The sequence below is a fragment of the Acomys minous genome (assembly GCF_964271855.1).
Source record: "Acomys minous genome assembly, chromosome: 4".
Taxonomy (NCBI): domain Eukaryota; kingdom Metazoa; phylum Chordata; class Mammalia; order Rodentia; family Muridae; genus Acomys; species Acomys minous.
Window position 1 is genome coordinate 49,545,858 of NC_140486.1, and position 24,660 is coordinate 49,570,517.

Sequence of the window (24,660 nt, forward strand, 5' to 3'; positions counted from 1 at the left end):
ACCTGCAATCACCCAATCTAGAGATATCATTTTCTCCTAACCCTCTATGAAATGCAATCAAAAGGTAATTTTTTTTTTTTTGGTACATCATCAACCTACCCCACAACAGAAAGTGTTAGGCGGATGTCCAGGCTCAGGCCGCCCTTACCTCACCTCCAAGGCCTGCAATCTGAGAAGAGGAGCGAGGGCCGGGGCCTTGTCTCTCCTTCCAAGATTTTAGCCAAAGAAGAACTTGAACCAAAGATAGAAAGTGGCCCAGGCAAAAAGTCACATGGGAAGGGTTTAGAGACAAAAGGTCTGTGCCTATAAGACGGCTCATCCCTAAGGGAGTTATGGTAGCTGGAGAGGTGGGAAGGTTTGGCATAGGTTTCCTATGTGTCCTTTAGCTATAGCGTTGGTAAAGAAACTCAATCTAACTACTTCACACCCCCACGCACCCCAGCTCCTTCCCACTACCCTGCTATAGTTTGGGTACCAGCCTAGAAAGAAAATTAGGACTCTTGGAGTTAGGGCAGGAGGGCCCTTCTCCCTCCAGCTTCCCCACTATTTCTCTGAGTTTATACAGTCCAGGAGGATGCTGGCCCTAGCCCTCTGCACAAATACCAAACATGGTACTCATTTGCCTATCCCTAACCCATCTTGAACCACACTGCCTCATATCCCTCCCTTACGATACACACACACACACACACACACACACACACACTCCACTCTGCTAAGGCACCACCACTTCCTGCCTTTCTTTGGTAACTTTAGCCTCTCTCCCTCTTCCTCCTGGCAAACTTCATCCTTGTCCATCCCTCTTCCAAATTGCTTTCCCACGCTGCTGTGTCCTCCCCACTTCCATCTGGTGCCCCATCTCCTTTGTTTCCTCTGTGTCAGTCACCTTGTCCCCCCATCCCCCCCCCCCCCGAGAACCCTCTCCCACTCCATCTTTCATCCTCTGTCCGCACTGCCTAGCCAAAGGCAGCCAGTTCAGCCCAGCCCCAACCCCTCCACCCCATGGCCTCTGGGCTCCCAAGCCCAGGCCTCCCAGCTGCACTTGGTACAGTGACGGCTATTGCCTCTCCCTGTGGCTTCTCCACTGGCCCTCCTGGGAGTCAGACCTCTCTTCCAGATCCCACTGGTGCCAGGCTACACCTTAGGCTTCACTGCTGTTTCCCTCCCACCAGTGGGTGATACCACCCTCTTAAGGGCTTTCCATCTCTGAGATCCCAGGCAGCCACCTCTAGGCTTGGTCCATGCTGTGCTGCCAGCTGAGCCCTGAACACCACTCCTGAGGCCTGACAGGAGTCTCTGACTCAGAATGTTCCCAAGCAGCCCCTCTACCCCACCATCACTAACCCAGCTGCTCCTTGTCACGGTCCTCAGCTGTGCACACCTGGATGCCCCCAACACCTGCCCCTTGCCATCTCTGCAGGTAGACACGACCGCTCTACCCTGAATGTTTCTCATCTGCCCTCCCCTCTTGCCACCCTAACTCTCCCATGCCATACTCTTGGTTACCTCCTGGGCTCCTTTGTAAAGTTTGGTAATAGGTAGCCTGTAGGTATAAAGTACTGACTGTGTGTCAAGCACTCTGCTACAGGTTCAGAATGCACTGGTGAACAAGATAGCTGTGGTCCCTGTCCTCATGAGGCTCTGGGCCAATTTCCAGCATAGACTCTGGTTTGGGGAGGTGGGGGGGAGATGATGGGGGGGGGGCAGAGGGACTTCTACCTATTTTCCAGAGGGGGGAAAAATTGATCATTCTGCTGGGCGGTGGTGGTGCACGCCTTTAATCCCAGCACTTGGGAGGCAGAGGCAGGCAGATCGCTGTGAGTTCAAGGCCAGCCTGGTCTATAAAGCAAATCCAGGATACTCAAGGCTACACAGAGAAAGCCTGTCTCAAAAAAAAAAAATCATTCTGCACCATTTTATTTATGATTCCTGTCCTCAGCCTCCTACTGCAACAGATGATCTTTGCAACACAGACCACCCTCCCCCCATCATCCTGCCTTATTTGACAGTCTTGGGGCCCTCCCAATCCTTTCTGGCCTAAACATCACCGCCCTGCTGATCCATCCCTACTGCAGGCCAAACCCCTGCTCTTTCCTTTCACAACCCTGGACTTGGGCCCAGGCTGTCCCCTGTACTGGGGAAAACTGACCCTCTTGTTCCTGGCAAAGCCCTCCAAGGCCCATCTTAAACATCGTGACTCGGGAATATCAGCCCAAGCCCTCTGATGGTACTTTAGACATAGCTGCATGTCACCATTGAGAGGTCAGTCACTCCTCCTCACAGGAGCGCCTCCACCTCGTCTCCCTGCTCGCCTGTAGGCCTGGAAGCCGAGGTCCATATTCAGTATGGAGCTGACAAGAATCTCCCAGGCCCTCCCCCCCTGGGTGTGAGGTCATCCGGTCAGAGGCTGAGCAGGGAACCGTATGGAGAGTCCAACGTTCTAAACATGTCCTGGTTAAGCCTCAGAGTCATCTGGCGACCTAACCCAGAGACAGGACGTAGTCAGGTCTTTCCCTGGGTGGTGGACTCTTGAATCTGAAGTATGCCGTGCCCCTTCCCCACTTGCTACCTTAGGAAATGTCCCTTGTCCTACTTGTGCCGTCCCCTGGGCTCCAAGAAGTAAACTGTTAATTGTGGGGGAGTGGACCATGACAGGGAATTTCTGATTATCTGTGACCAAGCTCCTCTCACTGACTCCAAGAGAACTGCGACCTCCTCACACTTCCCACTGTCCCCCACTGGGTACTCCTCACCAGCACAGGAGCCAGAGGCAGGCACAGAGCTAGCAGCCTCCTTTTGATGAACCCTTCTCTGAGTTCCTCTATTTCTGCCTGCCCAGGCTACATTCAGTCTTGGCATCTCTGTGTGCTGGCAGAGACCGCCTTCCCGACAGGGGCTGTCTGCCTGTCTCTGTGCCCACTAGTTGCAGTGTCACCCAAGCCTTCCTGAGCCAGGAGAAAACTTGCCCCCCAAGCCCAGGGCACAGGCCCTCCTCCCCTGCAGAACTGCACGTTCCCTTATTTATGAGGGGCAGGCTGGGACAGGCCCCTCAGGCAGGCAGGGGAGGCAGGCACTGAGAAAAGTGTGGGGCTGCCCAGATCCTGTCCCTGCCAGCAGAGAACTGGCTGGGGAGGGTGGGACAGCACCCTTTGCAGGAGCAGACCTGGGTCAGCACATTGATAAGGCAGCAGAGTGCACATCCTGCCTGCCTGCCTGCCTGCCTGCCAGGAAGGCAAGGAGAGAACCCTGAATCCTAGGGACTCCAGATGGATCTAAGAATGAGGAGAGTGGAAAGTCCTAGAAACTTTAGGGCACGTTCTCCATGTAGCTCCAGATCCCTCCTCTCTGAGACTCCAGTGAACCAAGACCTGTTTATCACCACATTCTTACTCCAAAAGAGAGGCCTTTGAAAGCCCTACGCTCCTTGATCCTGGTCTCACCCACCCTTGGGTGAGAGTCCTTCCTCCAAGCCTCAGTGTTGCTCCTTTGATGCTTTACCTTGTCCTGCCACAAATGACGTTCTATGAGGAGAGCACCCTTGAGTGCAGCTGTGGGTAAACATGAGGGTCTGGCTGGCTCTGTGTCCCCTCTGCATAAACTCTCTTGCCCTCTGCTGACACAGCACCCCCACCCCTAGTTGACAGAGGAAGGTTGTGGGCGGGCACAAGCCCAAGGAGAAAGGCCTGTATGAACCAGGTAGGGTAGAAGATATATACATAGTCAAGCCTCTGTCGCCGCCTTGATGAGGCCATCGCCACCGCAGTAAAGTCCATCAGTCCGCAGCAACCTCATGGGAATGTAAGAGGGAGATATTTGGGAAGAGGCCAACTTCCAGAGGCAGAGGCGAAGCCAAGAAGGAGATGCTTTCTGCTCAGCTCTCCTCCCGTTGCTTCCCCACCCCTCACTCCCCATCCCCCACCCCCAGCAGTGTCATAGCTGTCTTTTGCATCCCTTGGAGCTCAGGTAGGGCAATGACAGCTTGGCTATACCCTGCCATTACTCCAGCAAACTGCATATGCGAGGCATCTGGTTTTGTTGTTGTTGTTTTTTTTTTTTTTTTTTTTTTAATCCGTCACTAAAAAGAAGAGGAAAACACAGCATATAAAGACACCATGTCCTTACTGGGGTCCCTGGCTTTATCCAGATCACTTTCTGCCCCCACCCCCACCGGAGAGCATCAGACAGCAGGAAGGGTTGGGAGCTGTGAACAGAACCTTGCAGAACCAAAACATCCCAGAGTAGGTGCAGGGAAAGCCTTGAGAAGGAAGCAGAGGTTTGCTTGAGGCTTCAGGACGAAGCCAAACCTGGACAAAGCCGGGTTGCCTGGAGTTACGGCTTGGAGGAGGGGCTGCTGGAACCTGGCCTCAGACCACTCAAGTCAGAGGCCAGATGAAGGGGCAGCCCTGGCTTCTGGTGTCCTCACGCACCCCCACTCGTGGTCCACCTCCGCTTTGCCTTGTTTAGTGTCCGCCAGCAACCCAAGAGCCCTCAAAGATTTACTTACCCCACGTGTAAGAAGAGGACGCCCTGACTAGCCCTGGGGTTCCAGACCCCCAGGGTACATAGTTTCCAGAGCACATGGGAGGTGTTTGGTATACATTTGTGGGAGGAATTAAACAAAAGCCTCTTGGAAGGGGTACAGAGAGCCCCTCAACGGCAAGGCTGAGTGGACCATAGGAGAGGGCCACAGATTTAGGCTGGTGCCCTGACACAGTTACCACTAAAACTATCATACAGGTTTTCTCCTTACTCCCTGGGAGCCAGAATCCATGGTGCTGCTATAACGGAGAACCCAGATGAGTCCACTTATAAACAGTAGGGATGTGTTTGGCCCGCAGTTGTAGAGGCTGCAAATTCCACAACCAAGGATGTAAGGGACGCTGTGCGTCCTCAGGACCTGCTAGCACCACTGCAGTGGCGACGTGGGGACCAGTAGACTTTGGGAGACACCTTTGGGAAACCCTAACACTGGACAGTGACAGTCTTCCACTTCTATGGATGGCCAAGGCAGCTGGGAATGAGAGACACACCGTTTGGCTTCCTAAGGGCACTCTTTCCCTAGAAAAAGGATGCAAAGAAACCCAGCTTCAGGAAAAGAGATGTGAGAGTTCACAGAGTTAGCGCATGCCTGCTGTGGCTGTGTTGCCCTAAGGGTTCAAGTCTGCCCCCCCCCAGCTCCAGGGTTCGGTGTACTTCCTGCATTCCAGAAAAGGCGGGCCCGGAGGACCCATCTTCTCACCCAACCTACACAGCCACTGGGGTTCTGTGAAGTGACCAGCTGGTGACCCACGATAAGATCCGGTAGCCCTGGCTCACGCCTCTCTCCCTCTTTCCTCTCTCAAACCAGAAAGAACTCGCGGCTACAGTTCAATAAAGTGAAGGTGGAAGACGCTGGGGAGTATGTCTGCGAGGCTGAGAACATCCTCGGGAAGGACACCGTGAGGGGCCGGCTCCACGTCAACAGCGGTAGGTGTCCCTCAGCGGCGAGAGGGGTCCTGGGGGTGGGCAGAGTGGGTCAGCTGCCCCCTCAGGCCTCAGGAGAACAGCACATGATCTAGCTTGCACTCAACCCCCCCCCACCCCACCCCATCCCACCCCACCCCACCCCACCCCCGACTCCTCCGGCTGCTGCATATCAAACCCAAGATCTCAGCTGATTCAGAGAAATGCACTCAAAGCATAAATGTTTAGTTTAGTTATCTGGGCCTGGAAGACCCGCCAGCTCTCATTTTAAATACCCTGAAAACTAAATATTTTGAAATCAAGAGGTGGGGGGGGGGGGCGGATATTTTTAGAAGGCAATTATGAGAGACTGGGCTGTCGGGAGCAAGGCTAGGGGAGAGACAGGCCTGGAGTGGGTATGAGCTGCCTGCCTGTTGCCAGCTGCATTGTTGGACACCTGAGGTGGGCTGGAGGGTGGGAGGCCCATGGGCAGCCTCCATTTAGGCATAACAGACCTGTCTCACAGACCCCGTGCCCTCTTTGAAGACTAACAAAAGAGGGCCTCGGAATGATTTGGCTTCCTGGCTCACAGGATCTGATAATGTCATCAGAACAGAGAACATCTTTCTGCTGGCTCATTTCCTCAGTCTCCAGTTCGGGGCCTACAAAGTCACCTCTCCTCCCTGCCTGAGCTGGGCACCCTCACAGACTGTGCCTACCATGGAGGGTTTGCCGTCCGTGGCCTAGGATCTGACCCTGTGTATGTTGGCCCCTGCCTACATTACCACAGCACAGCCTTGCAGCGCAGATTTAAAGAGGAACCTGTAGTGTTACCTAGGCCACAGGCCAGCCCAGCTCCTGTCTGTCCCCAACCTCAGGCTTCTTGGGCTCTCATGCCACTGTGTCACAGAAGTCTGAGTCTCCGTGCACTGGACAGCCTGCTTTCTAGATCTTTCTCACATATGTCCCTTCTGTCCCATCCCTACCCAGGCTCCGTCCTCACGTGTGGCAGCTCAATGGCCTCTTAAAGTGACTTCCTGAAGTCATACCCTCCCCGTGGTGCTGCCTTTTCCCCATCTGACCTCACTCCCCTTCACTCCCCACCCCATCCATATCCTTTTGGAAAACAAGCAGGCTTCCTCCTTGACCATCTGCTCACTGCAGTGTCACTCTGGGTCCAAACCCAATCCTGGCTTGCTTCTTGACCCACCATGGTCTGGTGGCATCTCTTGAATTCTAGCCTTAAGGCCCCCTACACCTGCTGGATTTGTTCTGGGCTTTGACCACCCGGCACAGGAGAAGCCCCAGGACAGTGACAAGAACAGATGATGCGGTCCCCTGGGAGTTCTGGTCACATCTTCCTTTTACTAAACCAGGCTCTATCTGTGTTGTCTCATGGACCCTTCTTTGGGAAAGGCTCAGGAAGGTTGCACAGTTTGCGCAGAGTCAGACAGCTCATTAGTGATAGAGCACTACAAGGTGGAAGTCATTTGTAAACTCGGCCTTGGCACACGCCATGGGCCTGTTTACTACTCTGCCTTCAGGGCCTAGCACAATGCCTGCCTCAGAATACATGGCTGGAAAATGTTATATTGAAGAAATTGCAACCTAGGATTAGGGATGTAGTTCAGTGGTAGAGTTCTTGCCTAGTTGTGCCAAGCCTGAGTTTCGATATCTTCTTTTTTGTTTTGTTTTGTTTTGTTGTTTTCTGATATAGGGTTTCTCTACATAGCCCTGGCTATCTGTAAAGTCATTGTATAAACCAGACTGGCCTTGAATTTACAGAGATCCACCTGCCTCTGCCTCCCAAGTGTCGGGATTAAAGGCATTTGTTGATACACACAACTTTCAATATGAGTTTTTAATTTAAAAAAAGAAAGTTCTCCTCCAAGTTCTTTGTGGCCTCCTCCATGTCCTTGACCTGAGCTCTGCTGACTCTAAAGCTGTCCCAAAGTGGGATGTACCTGGGCTTAGCACCTGTCATAGTGGGCCGACATCCTCTGATGCACTTAGACTTTAGGTTTCCCATTTTATTAACTTTCTGGGCTAGAACTGACAAGAATCCAACTTAAACCAACCTCAAGGTGTCCGTTTATTGGCTCATGAAACTAGGAAGTTCAAAGGTCATCTATCTCCAGATGGACAAGAATCCAAGAGCGGGGAATGGGTTGGTTTCTTGCTTTCCCACTATGAAATAGCACCTCCTGTACTGAGGGAGTAGAGCAGAAAGAGAAGGCACCTGCCTCAGAGAGCTCCATCTCAACCAGCCCTCATCCCTGTGTCCTCCTGGGGCAGGCACGAGAATGGCTTCTTATTCATCCTACTGAGGTCACAAGCACACTTGGCCCTGTTACTGTGCTCAGAGATGCGTGGGACACCATCTTTGCCAGGCTTATCTGTGTGCAGAAGGGCTGTAAAGAGGTAGGGCACCCTGAGCAATGGCCCTGAAGGACCGTCACCTAACTCTGTGAGGCAAAGTGAACAGGGAAGGGCTCCCACGCAGAACACCACAGCTACGCCCTCTCAGCTGCCCAGGCCCGGGGTCGTGAGGGTCTTGACTCACTAGTAATCGCCAGCCCCAGCCTGTGAACAGCCTCCTCAGCCTGCAGCATGCCATCCTTTGACAGGCATGGGAGGCAGAAAGTGCACCTTTGGGCTGAGCATAGGGTCTCATGCAGCCCTGGAATCCCAGCTGCCCATGGGACTCAATGCCTCTGATCTCTGCAGCTCTTTCTAGGGCTCAGAGATTTGCATGGGTTCCAGCTCTGTGTCTCACAGCTTTCCCCCTCATAGGCTGAGCTACATGGTCTTAACCTTCCCCTAAACTCCTAGGATTCTGAGTTGGCTGCTGAGACTGTTACCAACACATGTGCACGCATCCTCACACGCACCACGCACACCTTTTCTGCTGCCCTGTCTAGTCCATGGCAGGCAACACTGCTCCTGATGTGGAGAACTGGTCAGGACCATTTCTCAGGCAGAGGTGCATGGATCCCATGTTTACCAGTGAAACCCAGCCGACTTGCAGCGACCTCGCCCTGAGGAGGGGGTGGAGGGCGGGCATTGGGCAGCTCTGCATGCCCCCAATGACTCATCCCAAGGTGGGTTGGCATGGCCCGCCCAGGCCCCAGGCGAATAGGGCCACAGGGGTAGAGCATCAAAGGGCATCATCCCACTCTTGGGTGGCTACCTACCTCTCCATTAGGGTGGAGCCAGAGTCCTCCTTCCCAGATCAGAGCAGGCCCTCCGGAAGTGGCAGCTCTGGGTCTCATGGGAGCTTCCAACCTCCCTTGGCCTGACAGGGAAAAGGAGTCTGCAGACGTAGACGGAGCTTATAACAGAGCAGTCTGCGTGGTGCAACCTTACAGAAGCCAGCAGCCAGTCCCAAGTGAAAGGGACTGTCCCAGGATACCAAGTGCAAGGCAAGCAGGTTTGACATGAAGTGTTACAGGCCTGCAGGCACATGGCAGAGGCCTCTGGGCCAGGAGGTTGATAGCTGGACACATCTATGCATGCACACATGAGCACACACCATCACACCATATGCACGCACACATGAGCACACACCATCACACCATATGCACGCACACATGAGCACACACCATCACACCATATGCACGCACACATGAGCACACACCATCACACCATATGCACGCACACATGAGCACACACCATCACACCATATGCACGCACACATGAGCACACACCATCACACCATATGCACGCACACATGAGCACACACCATCACACCATATGCACGCACACATGAGCACACACCATCACACCATATGCACGCACACATAAGCACACACCATCACACCAATTGTATATAGCACGGCCCTGCTCTGAGCTCAGAGAGGCTCAGCCCTGGTCACAGCGCCATACATCAGATGCCAGGGAGGTAAAGTGCTAGGCCTGAAAGTGGGTGCTGCTCCCAACAAAGTAGAGGAAGGATAGACACCTAAGCCAAATGAAAAGGAGCCGTTTGCACAGTAAGGCGGGGGCAGGCTCACTCAAGGCAAAGGACCTTAAAGAGAGGCAGAAGTTTGTCGGTGCTCACCAAGCAGCTGCAGCCAGGACAGAAGAGACGCTCAGTGCTTGCTCAGCCTCTGTCTCATTTCATCTTCCTCTAAAGGTCTGGGACAGTTTGCACCAAGACACTCATGGCAACTGCTCCCTGGGTTTTCCCCTTCTGGGCATGGTTTTAATTAATTTTTTTAGATATAATTTTCATACCATAAAATGTTCCCTTTTAAAGTATGATTCAGTTTTTTTTTTTAAGTATAGTCACCGACTTATGTAACCATCCCCACTAATTCTAGGACATTTTCATCATCACCCCAGAAACTCCATGTGCATTAGCCATCACTCCCCCACTTTTCCCTACAATCCCACAACCACTACTCTTGCTTTCTGCCCACGTGGATTAACTTGTAGTAGATAGACATTTTACATAAGTGTAACTATATAGTAAGTGGCCTTAACATACCTTAAGGCCCAACCATGTTGCAGCACATATGAGTGCACTCCTTTTATGGTAAAATAATAACTCAGCGTGTGAACGTACTGTATTTTATTCATCCATTCAGTGGCTTGAATTGTTGAATCATTTGGATCATTTCCACACTTGAGCTGATGAATAGCGCTTCCGCTCACGTTCATGGTCAGGGGTTTGTAAGCACACGTGTCCGTCTTGAGGATACACCCATGAGTGGAATTTCTTGAGTGCATGGTAACTCTGCGGATTTTATTTATTTATTTATTTTTAACGAACTCCCTGACCAGATGCCTAAGCAACCAGGCCACTGTACATTCGCATCAGCAGTGTGCCCCAGGGTTCCATGCCCTCCTATCTCCCCACCGCTTGCTGTTTTCCAACCCCACCACTCTGGCCCTCTTAGTAGGTAGGAAGTGGTGTCTCACTGTGGCGCTGACTTCACCTCCCTAACACTACCTCAGCAGTATTTGCTTGTGGAAGGAGACGGTGCTTTACAGAAAAGGTATTGCCAGCCAGGCTAAGGACACTAGACTACGCTCAGGGAAACAGCAGAGGGCTGCCCTCACAAATCAGATAACGTGTTTGCTTGTTTGTTCTGTCAACAAATGTTAAGCACCTATTCTGTGTCAGGCGTTTGGCTAGATGGTAGGGTTTAGTGAAACACACTAGATGTGGCCACGCCGCAAGGAGCTAGTGGGTTCTAGTGGAGGAGTTGGTGGTGGCACGCTTGGTTCCTTAGTCAGCTTGTGCAGTGGACAGAAAGAATGTGGGGGTTGTAGCCATCTTGAGAAGCCCAGAGAAGCTGCACTGAGAGAGATATTTGGAAGGTCCTGGACGGCAGGGCACCTGGCTTGTTGGAGCAACTAAAATGTGTGTAGTCAAAATATGTTTTAAGAGGGGCTGGAGAGATGGCTCAGTGGATAAGAGCACTGTTTGCTCTTCCAGAGGTCCTGAGTTCAATTCCCAGCAACCACATGGTGGCTCACAACCATCTATACTGCGACCTGAGGCCCTCTTCTGACATGCAGATAAGAGCACTCATATACATAAAAGTAAAATAGATAAATCATTTTCAAAAATATGTTTTAAGAGAACAGGATTTTAAAAAATGACAGACGGGTGATAAGACTAGGATTAGACCTGATGAGGGGGCAGGGGCTTTATTCCCACTACAAATGGGCACCACCAAAGAGCTCTGGTTGTGGAAAGAATTGACACGGTTTATATATTTCAAAGACCCTGTGGCAGCTTTCAAGCAGCAAAGCCAGAGTGAAGGCAAGTGTAAGCCAGGAGGACCAGTAAGTAAGTTCACCCAAGGAAGATACAGCAGTGACCTAGACCAGGAAAAGAAGTAGGAGGCATAAATCAAGCCTCTTGGTGTGGTGGGAGTGGCCATCCTTAGAGGTATGTGACAATAAAGTAGAACGAAGAAACAAAAGATGCTCTCTAGTACCTTGGGGCTCACAGGCATGAGGAAGACTAGCAAAAAGGTTGGGACCGATAACTGGGAGGCTAGTTTAGACACACTGGACTTGGGGTAGCCACAAGCCATCCCAGTGGAGAGCTTTCCAAATACAAAGGAACGGTGGCAAACTACACACGTATTCACAAGGGAATAAGAATATGTTGCCTTGGGACCTGCGAGTGACAGACCAGTGTGAGGACACCACCACGGCCTGTGGGGTACACACCTCCCTGCTGTGTGGCTTCACCACCAGGACAGCTGTGATAACATAGCCTAAGAAGGCCTGTGCCCATCACTCCCTGACCCCCCCATGACTAGCTCCTCCACTACGCTTTCTTCTTGCTTTTCTGGAGTCTGGGCACCGGCCCCATGATATGGTATTGGCAGTAGACCACAACTAGGTGGCCATTCAGTGGTCTGTCTTCAGCATCCTCACTGCCACCCACTGTTCAGTCAGCCTAGCAGAATAATAATGAAGGCACAACAGCAGGAGGTCTCTGCCACCACGGATGCAGAGGAGCCATGCTAAGCCTGGCAGGTCCAGGCCAAAATTCCTTTGGCTTAGCCAAGGCCCCTGGGAGGCCGCAGACTGTGGTCCACGTTCATCTGCTCACATCAAGCCTGGGTGCTGACGTGTTCTTTCACAAGGGACGGGGTATCTAGCAGGGACACACCACCACAGCTCTAGACAGGCACGCGGCCATTTTCTGTCTTCACTCCTCCTTCGAGGTGTAACCAAAGGGCGAGACAACCTCGAAATCCCACACTCTAGGATCTGCCCAGTGCTGGGCTTTATAACTTGCAGACATGGCCACCTCACTCATGTCTCTTCCCTGTCCCTTTCTTAGTTTCCTGGGTCTCTGTGACCCAGAATTGGAGCAAACACCAGTAAAAGCTGCTCCTGCCTCACCAGCATGTGGGTCCCAGCTGGGTTTGCAGTGGAGCTCTAGAGGGGACCTCAGCAGGGGTGAGGCCTGAGATGCCAACTCTGCAACAGGCATGGGGTGGGGGAGAGGGTGGGAGCTGGCCCTCCCCTCTGAGTTTTATCTGTGAGTGCCTCAGACATATACAGAGGCAGGGCTGTGTGTACGCTCCAGTCCCCCACGCTCCATCTGTCTCCCTACATGTCTAAACAGTGAGGGTGCCAAGCGCCTGCCTGCTCCATCCTCCTCTCAGCTCCTCCCCGCTGCCTCCCCAGAGGAGATAAGGGTAGCCAAGGTGGAGTGGGACACCTCAGTCTGAGGACCACCACTGGGCAGGAATGGAAGCCCCTCAGCACCTCAGAGCCCAAAGGAGGAGCAAGGGCTCCTTTTTTGGCTGAGCATCCTGGGAAACCAGTGTGGGGCAATTGCCTTACAAAAGAAGTTTTTGCGTTTAAAGCCAGATTTCTGGACACTGTCTCCTGCTAAAGGAGCGAGCAAAAGATTCATTCTTCTCACTGACTCAAGCAAGCCTGATCAATCAGCTGTGCAGCCTGGGTTAGGAGGCTCAGAGCCCAGCCTTTCTCCCACCCAGTTTTCACATTCCAGCTGTGCCCCCCCACCCCTCCCCCAACTCTCTCCCCATACATCGCCTCCTGAACTTCATGACTTACAGTTTAGGCTGGCCGAGGTCTGAAGGCTCCCTCCACAGCCACCATTGACAAGGGGGGGGGGGGGGGGAAGCCGGCTGGTGTGGGGACATGAAGGAGACCCTGAACAATTCTAGAGACAGGATGTCCAGCCTTCTTAACATCCCAGCGCTGGAAACAAGAGGAGAGAAGAGTGGAAGCCCAAGTCCGATCGATAGCATTGTGTTCTCCCTCCTCCAGCCCACCCAGCCCAGACATACACACCTTCCCCGAGCTCAGAAAATGACAGTATCTGAAAGGTGTCATTTCCTTGAGTCCCCTGGTCCACCATAAGAATCTGAGCCGTGCAGATGGATACCATTTCCTACATCAACAACTAGTGGAGTGGCCCCAAGGGAGACGGGAGTGGAGCAGAGGTCAGGCCTTCCACCAATGGAGGAAGCTCTTTCTGTTCTCTTCCACCCTCCAAAACAGTGGGGGATGGGGGTAGGAACACCCTGGTTTTGTAGGTTTGCCAAGAATGGGAAGGCAGAATCCCACTGAGCTGGCGGTCTGTTGTGGCTTCCCATTTGCCTTGTTGCCCACCAAAGCATTCCTGCAGATCCTAGTGACTTCCACTTTTGAGATGGGTACAGGAAAGAACATGAAGGAAGTGATCCCCCTGGGCCCAGAGGTGGTCTCAGTGGGTCACTAGCACGTGTCTCTCATACCTCCAGTGAGCACCACTCTGTCGTCATGGTCGGGGCATGCCCGGAAGTGCAACGAGACAGCCAAGTCCTACTGTGTGAATGGAGGCGTGTGCTACTACATCGAGGGCATCAACCAGCTCTCCTGCAAGTAAGTGACCTGCGGGGGTGGGCACGGGGCAAGAGCAAGGGAGGAGATGCTGGGGCAGAAGTGGAGGGCTCTAGAAAAGTGAGCTTCAAGCTGCTTGAAAGTGACCCCCCAAGGGGCACAGAAGGGGGCTTTGCCCACTTTCTAGGACTTTCCTGGATTCTTAAGATGTCTAAGCTCCTAAGGGGTGTGTGAACTCCTACACACCCAGTTTCCTAGGCCCCTATCACTTTGTCCCCCAATCAGTGCCCACCTCTTACCAACATTCTGCAGGAGGTGGGGATACCAGTCTAAAGCACTGGATGTTCCCTCTCTCTCTTCTCTCTCTCCCCTTCCCCCCCCTTTCCCCTTCCCCTTCTCTCTCTTCCGGTTTTCTCCCCTCCCTCCCTCCCCCTCCCTCTCTCTTCTCTCTCTCTCTCTCTCTCTCTCTCTCTCTCTCTCTCTCTCTCTCTCTCTCTGTCCTCTCTCTTTCTCTCCTCATCTCTAAGCAACTCTCCAAATTTGTCCTGAATGAACACGCCCGAGCTGATTCTTTTCTAGTAGTAATAAGCCTTGAAGAGTGAGGCAGGACACAGGCTCCAGAGCCCTGGGCACCTGATGACTCCACTCTTGTTGTCTAGAGGGGAAGTAGGGGTTTACCCAGAGCCCAGCGCTGGCCTTAGATCTGTCTGTTCTTTCTGCCCAGCTGACCCCCTGCTCCAATGGCCAGTTCTTCCCTGAGCACTGCTTGTGCTATTTTAACCTCAGCCCTTCTCTACGGAAGGTGGCGGGGGGGGGGGTGGCGCAGGGGGGGTCTGCAGCAAGGACAGCGCCACGGGATTGGTCCAATGGAGGAGGTGAAGGTGGCCCCAGCAGGAAAAACAAGGAGCTCAGAAACCCAGGACAGGTGTGAATGAGGCCACCAGAAAGGGCTCTTCCAATCCCAGCAGGTCTTCTGGGCGATCCTCCTGCATGTGTGTGAGGAGGGTGACACAAACTTGAGGAGTGCAACTCTGGCCAGCTCTTAAGGAGGAATAGAAAGGGGTCTGTCTAGTCAACAACTTGGAGTTCTCCAAGCAACCTGTACCAAGCGCCCCAGACTAGGTGTGAAAGCCGGCCCGTTCCTATGGCATATAGACAAAGGCCACCAAAGTGTTGCTAGTTCAGAAAGAGAAAGAGAGCTTCGACCTCCCGGTAGAAGAATCTCAGGCTTTCCTGCCTCTGGCCCTCCAGGCCAGACCTTGCACCCCTATCGCTGGGTTGGCCTTTCTAGGAATGCGAGCCTGCAGAGAACACTGGGACTTTTAAAGAACCCTGCACACGCCAATAGGGTCCCAGTATCTGTGTTTCCTCCCACTCACCCACAGGAGAGCTTGGTGGCACTGCCAGGCAGAACTGTGGCTCTGGCCCCAGCTGGCCTCCTTGCTGGCTTCCTCCATGGTCTCACCCTTCACCTGCTGTCACCCCCTTCCCTGCCTCCTCCCTCCTGAACCCCTCAGGGAAGTTCCAAGAGCAACAACAGGTACTCCAGGAAAGTTCAAGGCCTGGCCTTGGCTTCTAAGATGGCAGCCGTACATAATAGCAGCTCAGGCCCAGATGCTCTGAGCTCTTTGGAACAGACCTACTAGAGACTCACAGAGATGCCAGTATGCCTTACAGAGATGCCCCGCCCCGACATCCCTTCCTCTGTGCCATGCCAGGCCTCTCATTGTCCCTGACTCCTTGGACCCCTGAACACCCCCCCCCCAAAGAATCCAGCATTATCACTGAAGTCAGCCTTGGCTACAGATAGGAAGGTTCTGCACCCCCAGGCAGGCACAAGGACAAAGCAAGTCCCCCAGAACCCAGGTTCTAAGAGGGATTGCAGGGTAAGAAAGGGAAGGGTGAGACGATGGCTCCCAGGGGAACCTGCCAACATTACTGTGGCCCCAGGAGCCAGAGAATATGCCCTCCAACATTTGAAAGGAGCAGGAAGAGGGGCCTGAGCCCTTGTGAACACGAGACCTGTTTCCTCCCCCAAACCAGGGCAACTCGGTTTCAAATGTAAAATTGGTACCCAGAGCCATCACTTCCTCATCTTTGCCCCACCTGGGACAGCCCCAGTCAAGGTTCCATAACTTATTTCCCTGAACCCCTTTGTCACATTCAAGGGAGAAGGGCATCCCTGGCTGGGACTGCAGTCCTTGGAGCTGTGCTGGAGAAGGGCAGGGGGGGAGGGGGCCGGGCAGAGCCCAGAGGCCATTCTGAGGGTGGGAAACTGGGTGGGAAGGGGGGGCAGGCCTCTTGGGGTTTCTGATGACACCTGAGTGGAGTAACAAGGAAAGAACTTAGGAAACGGGACTCACGTCTACCATTTGTGCTGTTTGTTTACTTTTTATTTTGATTTTTTTGCATTTCCGCTTAGCTTGGATAATGAAACTACACTGGTCAGTTTCATTCCAGTTTCTATAAAACTCAGTTTTCCTTCCTGGTTTTCTTACACTTGTTGCTGTGTATTGGTTCAGAGCCCCCCAGGGAGTGTTGGAAAGCAGGCAGGCACACTCCGTAACCCTCTTTTGTTTTTCTGGAAGTCAGTGCCAAAAGAAACAATGTCACTGATGCTGAATTTTGTTTAAAAAAAAAAAAGAAAGAAAGAAAGAAAGAAAAAGAAAACTTAAGGGGACTTGAAAATGAGGGTCCAAATCAAGGTGACTGTCCCCTGTCTGGGCCAGACAGGGACCTCCACGCCTCCTCTAGCCGTTTTCTCCTCTTCTCTCCGTGTGTTTGTTGAGCACGGTTGGTGCGTGACTCTTGGGGACTGGTTCAGGGGATGATGACAGAACAAGACTCTCTTTCCAGCCCTGTGCACATACCAGTGGCATGCTTCTCTCTTCCATCAGCTCATCTCCTTCATCCCCGGCTTCCCCCACCCCCATCCCACCCCATCTGCCTGCTCATCCTCACTATTACCACCCTCCCTCGTGAGCTCCAAGACCCTGGCTCCCTCCAGTGCCTGGGGCACAGCCTCATCCTCCATCCTTCCTTTCCCAGGTGAGGGCAGCACACATGGCATTATCCCCAGGCTACCAAAAGGAGAAAACTGAGGCCCGGGAGGTGGGCGGGGAACGGGGACAGCAGAGGTCCTGACCTCTCTGCCACCCCAGACGTAGCCCGGGGGCTTTCCTCTCTGCCCTTCTCTCACCCCAGCTCTTCTCCAGCCCCAGGCTCAGACCTTCTCGGAGTCAGAGGTGACGCCTATAGGAAGGTCTAGGAAGGCTGCCTGCTGCCCCTTCGGACCCGCCCCTAAGTCATCCCTGTTTGACTGGGAGCCACCAGCCACCAGCCAGCCACCCGCACCCAGTGCAGACACCTCTCATGTTGATACAGGGAGACACCTGGCTCCTGCTACACTGGACACTGGTCTGGCTGCAAAGCAGAAAGGCCAAAGGCCCTGCTCACACCTAGAACCTTCTCTGAGAAAGCCTGAGTCTCTACACACGGGACTACAGAGAGAAGTAGGAATGTCCAGGAGCCCCTAAAGGAGCTAGTACCCCCCAAAAGGATAGCACTGGCTATCACGCTTGCCCACCCTGACCACCCTATCATCCAAGGCCTTTTCTTTATCCAACGAGGAGGCGCACCCCTTTCTCAGATAGGTGCAAGGCTAGCACCAGAGTGTTGTTGCACTAATAGCATAGTGCATTTATCTTGTGGACCAGTCAATGGTGCCACCTGGAATTATGCAATTCAGTGGCCTTGAGCAGGCAGTCAGACTAGAACAGGCTGAGTATGGGACAGGGACGCAGCGGTGTATTTATAGTTGTCGCTGGTCTCCAAGACTCATGGGACAGCAGCCCTGATGTCAAATACGTTTCTTAGTCCCTTCCTGCCCCTGAACTCAACTGTTCTCTCTTACACACACACACACACACACACACACACACACACACACACACCACACACACACACACTGATTTCCCTGTCTCTAAGATCCCAACTAGTGTCTGACAATGGACACAGTCAAGCCTGTTCCTCTCCTGTTACTTTGTAGAATCCCAGAGTCATTTTTGACAACTTCTGGGTCTTTATCCTCTATTCCCAAAGGTGATTCCATTTGAAAAAGAGTCACTTCACCCACTCCTAACCACACACACACACACACACACACACACACACACACACACACACACACACACACCAGGGCTCAGGACTGAAGAAAGAACAGCTGGGCCTGGCTGGAGTCCATTGGGAAGCCTTGGCCACTTCCTCCATCTTTCGTGGGCTAAAGTGACTAGAGTCAGAGACCAGAGGTATTGAAGAAGGGCTCCTCCCTTAAGCCACCAGATTCAACAGGGTGAAGCGTGCTTGCTGCCGCCCACCCTCAACAGTTGTACTTCCCAGCCAGACCTCCAACGGGCCAGGCACATGTGCACCCCTGCTCCACCGCTACAATGTTCGGGTCTCCCTCCTTCCCCGGCCCAGAGAGAGACCACAGGCCCAAAGAAACTCCAGCTTTCTGTCCACAAGCCACTGCCTTTCCCTGTTCCTCCAGGTTAGAGGCCACAGGGCTTTCGTGATTATCTACAGCAGCCAATGGCTAGAGCTTAACTTCAAGGCCACGGGCTCTCTTGTTAAGTACAGTAGAAGGCTAAGGCAGAGAGTTCTTGCCTCCTAAGGAAGTCCAGGCTGACTAATGTTGCACAGTAGCCTGGTACTGAGGGCCTTCCCTAGTCCCTCGAGACTGCAGGCCAGGGCAACAGAGACCTGTTCCTGAAGAGAGCCGCGTATAGGGGCCAGTACAGCCCTGCCTGTGAGCTTCTCCCTAGGTGGCTAGCTTTCCTGAGGTTCAGAAGAGAGTGCAGGACTGGGCATGTCTCCTAGAGATCTGTGAGGCTGGGACTTGCTTAAGGGGCGAGGTGGCAGCCAGAGAACAGAAGGAAGTGTACCTTGAGGGTACCAGAAGGTCAGGGAGAAGGGAGTGGGTGGGCGGTGCCTTGGAGCAGCAAGGAAGGAGAGGCGATCCAGGCCAAAGCCAGGCCACAGTGGAAGAACAGGTCCCAGGAAAAGGGCAGGCAGGCCAAGGCTGGCGTCCAGCTGGCTCCCCCTGACCCAGGTGTTATAGGAAGGCAGCTTTGGGACGCTGGCAAGTCCACCTCTCTCCAGCTCCCCTTTTCCCCACTTAGCTTTCCCCACAGCTACTGCTTTAGGGCAACCGTCAACAAACTATGCCCTCTTAAAAAGTGCCTTCTGTTCCGGACCAGCCAGAGCTATAGCAGAGACCCTGTCTCAAAATACACAAAACTTCCTTGGTCAAACAAGTCTGTATAATTGCTATTAGCTCCTACAAAGCTTTGCATAACCCTTCCTTCCTACGCTAATAGAGACTGCCACTCTACAGGAGCCCTGGGGGGTGGATTTCCCAAACATATTGGGCCACAGATCCCTCTTTGAGAGAACAAATACCTCCTAGGTCCCTTTAGTCCTGAGCACACAGTGTAAGAACAGCCTAGCAGAATTCTACTTTGAGTTTTCTGGGAGCTGTTTTTAATAGAGGAGGAAACCTGCCCAGAGTCCTGGAGAGAGTCCCTCAACAGAGCCTGGAGGAGTGACAGCAGGGACTTGTATCCCATAAGTCAACCTGCCTGGCACCCACAGGCTACAGTTCTGGCTTCCCAGGGCACCAGGCAGGTGAGAATGAAGGCTCCCCAACCAGTAAGACAGTTAGTCAATGCCCTCCCACCCTTCCCCCACCCAACTTCCCTAATTCATCCTTCCCACCCCCACCCCCACCCCCACCCCCGGCCCAACCCAACCCGCCCCATCCCCCACAGAGCCACATGGATTAGCACGGTCCGGTCCGTCTGTAAGATGGCAGAGCCCTCCACCTAGCCCCTGGCTCCAGCTCCAAGTGTGACCCCAAGCGCCTGACTTGGTTTTCTCATTCATCACTGCGCACTTTGATTTCTAACCTTAGCCTCGTGGATGATGCCAGTTTGTTCTGTGATTTTTCCCCTTTTCCTTCTCCAGATGTCCAAACGGATTCTTCGGACAGAGATGTTTGGAGAAACTGCCTTTGCGATTGTACATGCCAGATCCTAAGCAAAGTATGTTTGAAGATACAAACACAAGTCCCTGCTCCTTAGAAAGCTTCCGGGTGCAGTCCCCCCAATATAGGGCGTAGGGCCAGGGGTGTTGGTTGTTTTGATCTTTGGCTGTTACGTTTTGTTTCTCTCTTCTTTTTTTTTTTTTGTACTTTGGTTCGTTAGTTATTTTTGTTTTGTTTTTGTTTTTGCTTTGTTTTATCATTTTTTTCTTTTTTTGGCCTAATCCTTGGGTTTAAAGTTCAGGGCTACAGGTAAGGGGCAGAGTGGCAAGGCCAGTACAAATGGTAACCGTGGCGAGGAACCTAGCTGGCATTGGCAGGAGCCTGTGCCGGGGTGTTGCAATGCCTGTGTCTTGCTATCCTGGCTCTCTCTTTCTGGTTTTCTTTCTTTTGGTAGGTGTCCTGTGGGATACACCGGGGACAGGTGTCAGCAGTTCGCAATGGTCAACTTCTCCAGTATGTTTCTTTCTTCTATTTCTTTTCTTCCCTGGTGACTGGCAGTCTCCCCATGTGGGAGGGATGGGGCCTTACATACCAAGTTTTGGAGGGAGCAGGGGTGTCCTGAGCGCTTACCAGTAGCCTCTGTAGAGGAGACAATACACCCCTGTCTCCCTACCCACCCCCATAAGTCACCTGTATCGACTGAGAATAGTAATGCAGAACTCTCTGCAGCAGCTTGGCCATGCCCAGGCCTCTCCCCTCTTCCGGGGTCAGTCTGCCAAATGTAGGAAGAGGCATTTGCAGGGCCCTCCCCTGCCTCTGAAGGGCGTTTGAAGGTATCAGGCTGCTAATGAGCCTGGCAGTGAGTGTACGCATGTTTTTTGCCGGTATCTTTGAGAGAAAGGAAAAGTTCTCAAAAGCCTGACTTCTGGTTCAGCCAGAATGGTTCTAGGAGCAAGGCAGAGGGAAGACTGAAAGAGAGCAGGCCCCAGGGCAGTGGTTTCCATGGAAGCCAAAGACATTCCTACGGCTACAGGTTAGGGTGGACTGAGAGCTTCTGCAGATGCTAACAGGCTCAAGGGGGAGTTGGTGACTCTTCCCAAGACCTCTCTGGTCTGAACACTATCCAGGCTCTCATCTCTTTTCTTTCTTCCACAATGGACAAGGGAGTGAGCCTTTGCAGCCCAAAGATTTGGCTGAATAGTGGATATTTGTAATTAGGGCCTGGGAGCAGTTCGTTCAAGCACCACCAGGTGGAGGTGGAACAGAGCAAGTCTGGATAGTCACACTTGGTTTGGGATCCAGTGGTTCACCACCAGAACCATGTCACCCATCATCCTGCATAGTAGACCAGACCCCTGCTCATTTTTAGGGAGGCCATCTGGGACCTGAGGACAGCAAGGAAACAGAGAACCCAGGAGGTACTTGGATGTTGGGAAAGAAACTCCATAAAAATGCCAAAGACGAAACCCAGGGGCCACTAGGTAGCATATCCAGAAAAGCGGTTTTAGAGTTTGGGTCTCAGGGTGGAGAAATGAGTCCTCACAATTGTCCTCAGACCATAGGACGAAGCCCAGAACTGTATCCACTGCCCTCAGAAGGAGCATATGAGCCCCAGCAGGTGACCACAATATGAGAGGCAGGACTCTCTCAGACTCCTCCAGTCACAGTTACAAGCTATAGAGGAAGAAAGGACAGAGGCAGGATACGTGAGCAAGACAGGCAGTCCTAACGAGTTCTCTACAGCTCAAGCTCTGGGAGAATTTCAAAACCAGACCCAGGCTATGTGGAGAGCTCTGGGGGCAGGGGGAGCCTCAGGAGAGCACAGAGCAGACAGACAGAGGTGGGCAGGTAAAAGAGACAGCGGTGGGGGGTGGGGGAAGTCCTGTTCCTGTCCATGCTTGGCCAAGAGCATCCACAGCTTAGGAGACTGTTCTGGTCAGAGAGCAACAGGGCCTCCAGAACACAGGCTACTGTGCAAAGCCCCTTCCTTGGCCAGCTACATCATGTCACCTTTCAGCCTATGTCTGCTGGAAGGGATCATCAGGGCTCTGGGAGCCTGGAAAAAAAACAAAGCCTGCAAATGCAGTCCCAGCCTTCCTGCCTGTGCCATCCATACTGTGCAGGTGCCTTTATGTGGAGGGTCCCTGTTCTTCAGGCAGGTTCCCTGGGGGCCCTTATGATGTTCTAGGACATAGTGGGTTCAGAGATGTCACCCTGTGTCCCCTGAAGTGCTTAGCTGCCCATCTAGAACTGCCAGCTGCCTGGGTCCCTGGTCCTGGGACCTACTTGAGTGCTCTGGATTTCTTCTCTTGCCTGTAGACTGAGGATAGAAGGCAGCACCGAGGGTGATGCATGAAAGGGGCTCCCCCTAAAGCCTGCCATTATCACTAGAGGGCAATTTAGTATCTCTCCTGACTATAGGTGGCAAGGAGAAGGGCAGGAAGAGAATTAGTCCTTGGAGAATGCCTCCCAGCATTGTTGAGCAAAGCATCTGACCCTGCCACCTACCCAGACCACCTCAAAATCAGGCAACTTCTTTTCGGAGACTAAGAAAACAGCCTCGGACCCCCAATAGGACTTTGAATTTTTCTCCTACTACGGGCCCTGCCCTCCTGAAAGGGAAAGCTGACCCATCTGTATCCCACATGTGTTTGATTATACACTCACACATATGAACAAACACCAAATGTGTGCTTGCATACACACACACACACACACACACACACACACACACACACACGCACAAGCACATGCTCACATCTGCACATACATCACTGTCTCCTCATCCGAGCACTTTATGACTGTCATTTGGTTATATCCAAAACAATAAATTTTCAATTTCCTAAGAAGCCTGGCCCTGATGGAAATCCAACATCCCATTTACTGGTCAATATGAACATTTCTGGCCTGAGACTCAGTGCAGTGGGACTACCCTATCTGGCTAAGTACCATGCAAGAAACATGAATAGGAGACTGCTCCCCTAACGACAAACCGACACAGCTGTAGATCCCCTCAGCATCTGTCCCCAGGCTTCCCAGGAAGAAAGTCACCTACCTAGTGACTGGCCAGACTCTCAGTTGCCTCACCTGTCATGCCAGGCACCACTGGCCTACCCTAACCGGGCCCCCTGGGAGCTGCTGCTGACATGGTTTGGTTCCCAGAGAAGTGACCTGGAAGGAAATCCTTGGAGGGCTTTGAGAGACTTGCTCGTGTCTGCAGGTGACCACAGCCCTCAGGAACAGCCAGGCACGCCTGAGCAGGAGCACCATAGCTTAGTCCCATGATCCCCGCCAGTCTCCACTCTGCCTCCCAATTTCCTGCGTCACCTTGAGAAAGTTTCCTGGCACCGTGGGTAGACGTTAAGAACGTTGTCTGAAAGTGAGCCGAGGACTAAGCCCTTAGAACCTGGTGAGGCTGGTCTGCTGCCTCTCAGCTGAGTGTGGCTGGACATCAGAAACGTGCTCCCGAGTGCTTCAAAGCCCTAAGGCATCAGAATGCTCTGTTCGGGAACGTCTCCGAGACCCTTTGATCTAGCGGGAGAGGATCACTTAGCTGAGCTGCACTTAGTTAGGGCTTCAAGGGGTCACAGCAAAACTGCAGAGAAGCCAGCTCTTCAACATCACCCCAGCTTCAGAGTGGCGGGGATGCAGAGGGCTTGCGTTTGAAGTGTTGGGATCAGCGCTTCCTTGATGTGGCCTCTGCGCAGAACTGGTGGGGTCAGAACTCCAGGATCTTTCCCAAGATGCTTGGGGTCAGGACCTTCTTGGTCTCTGGCTCAGAGCCACCCACTCTACTGCTCTTTCCAAACACAGGTCCCTCCGAAATCCCTTTCAGAAAGCATGGGGAGATGGGCCAGATAACGCTCGGGATGCCCTTCCTCCACAGCAGATGAGAAGTCAAGCCCAGTGCCACACCCTCACCAGGTCTAGGGAGCTGACCTGGCTGATGTGAAAGCTGCCGGGAGGGGTGTGTGCCCAGGCAGGTGCAAACAGGACCCCTGGCACACAAGGATGCTGAACCTCCTGTTGGCCAGGTCTGCTCACATCTGCCTCTGTGTACAGGTGCTTTGGAGAGAACAGATGCCACGGATCATCCACATCCACACAGATAGTTAGGGATGAAACAGAGCCCAGGGTCTGTAGGACAGAACAGGCCGTGCCTTAGAAGGAAAGGCGAGCTCTTTAAAACACCTCTGGGACTTCTGGGCTCCCACCCAGACCTTCTCCTATTGGCCCGGATGCTTCTGAAGCACAGCCAGGTTTTCAGACCTCCCAGGATCCCATGGCAAGGCCTGATCTCCCCACCCCCACTCCATCGCAGTTGAGGGACTGAGACCTAGATGGGTTGGGCATCTCTTGGAGTCACAGACAATGGCAGAGCAGACCCTTAGACCAAGGTCCTTTTATTTAATGCCCCAACGTTGTGACCTATGAAAGGTCTGAATGCACACATTCAGGTAACAGTCTCACTTCCAACGCTGTGACTTGTCCACAGTATAAGGAGTGGGCACGGTCCACAGATAGACTCCCTCTTCCTGTGCTCTGAGTTGTAGGTGATCTCCTAAGTAATAAGATGGATGGGTCTGGGTACCACAGCTCAACCTGAGAGCCCAGGGTATATGGGATGTCAAGTGGAGCAATGGCTTGCTGCTTGGCGTCTCCTCCTCTCCCTGTTCTACACCCTGGAGGACACCAAAGCTCCACAGTCAGACTGCAAGGAGATATGCCAGGCCAGCTAGGCCTGTGGCACAAGGCAGCAGGGACATGGAGCCAATCTTCAGACATGACACAGTCATTTAAACAATGGAAAAGGACACCAGTGAATGAACTAGGAGTGGGGCAGACTG

General features: G+C 52.9%; 1 protein-coding gene across 6 annotated transcripts in view; it reads left to right on the plus strand.

Annotated features, from left to right (window-relative positions):
- The window catches only part of NRG2 (neuregulin 2), a 182,899-nt gene that overhangs the window by 146,905 nt on the left and 11,334 nt on the right, over positions 1–24,660 (plus strand). For 3 of the 6 annotated variants that reach the window (XM_084780386.1, XM_084780388.1, XM_084780389.1), the window contains 3 exons: positions 5,348–5,466; positions 13,692–13,812; positions 20,268–20,326. In XM_084780386.1, the coding sequence (XP_084636512.1) occupies positions 5,348–5,466; positions 13,692–13,812; positions 20,268–20,326 (299 nt within the window). Of the gene's footprint in view, positions 1–5,347; positions 5,467–13,691; positions 13,813–19,794; positions 19,876–20,267; positions 20,327–24,660 lie in introns of all 6 variants that reach the window. The other 3 variants (XM_084780387.1, XM_084780390.1, XM_084780391.1) reach the window with 2 other exon arrangements.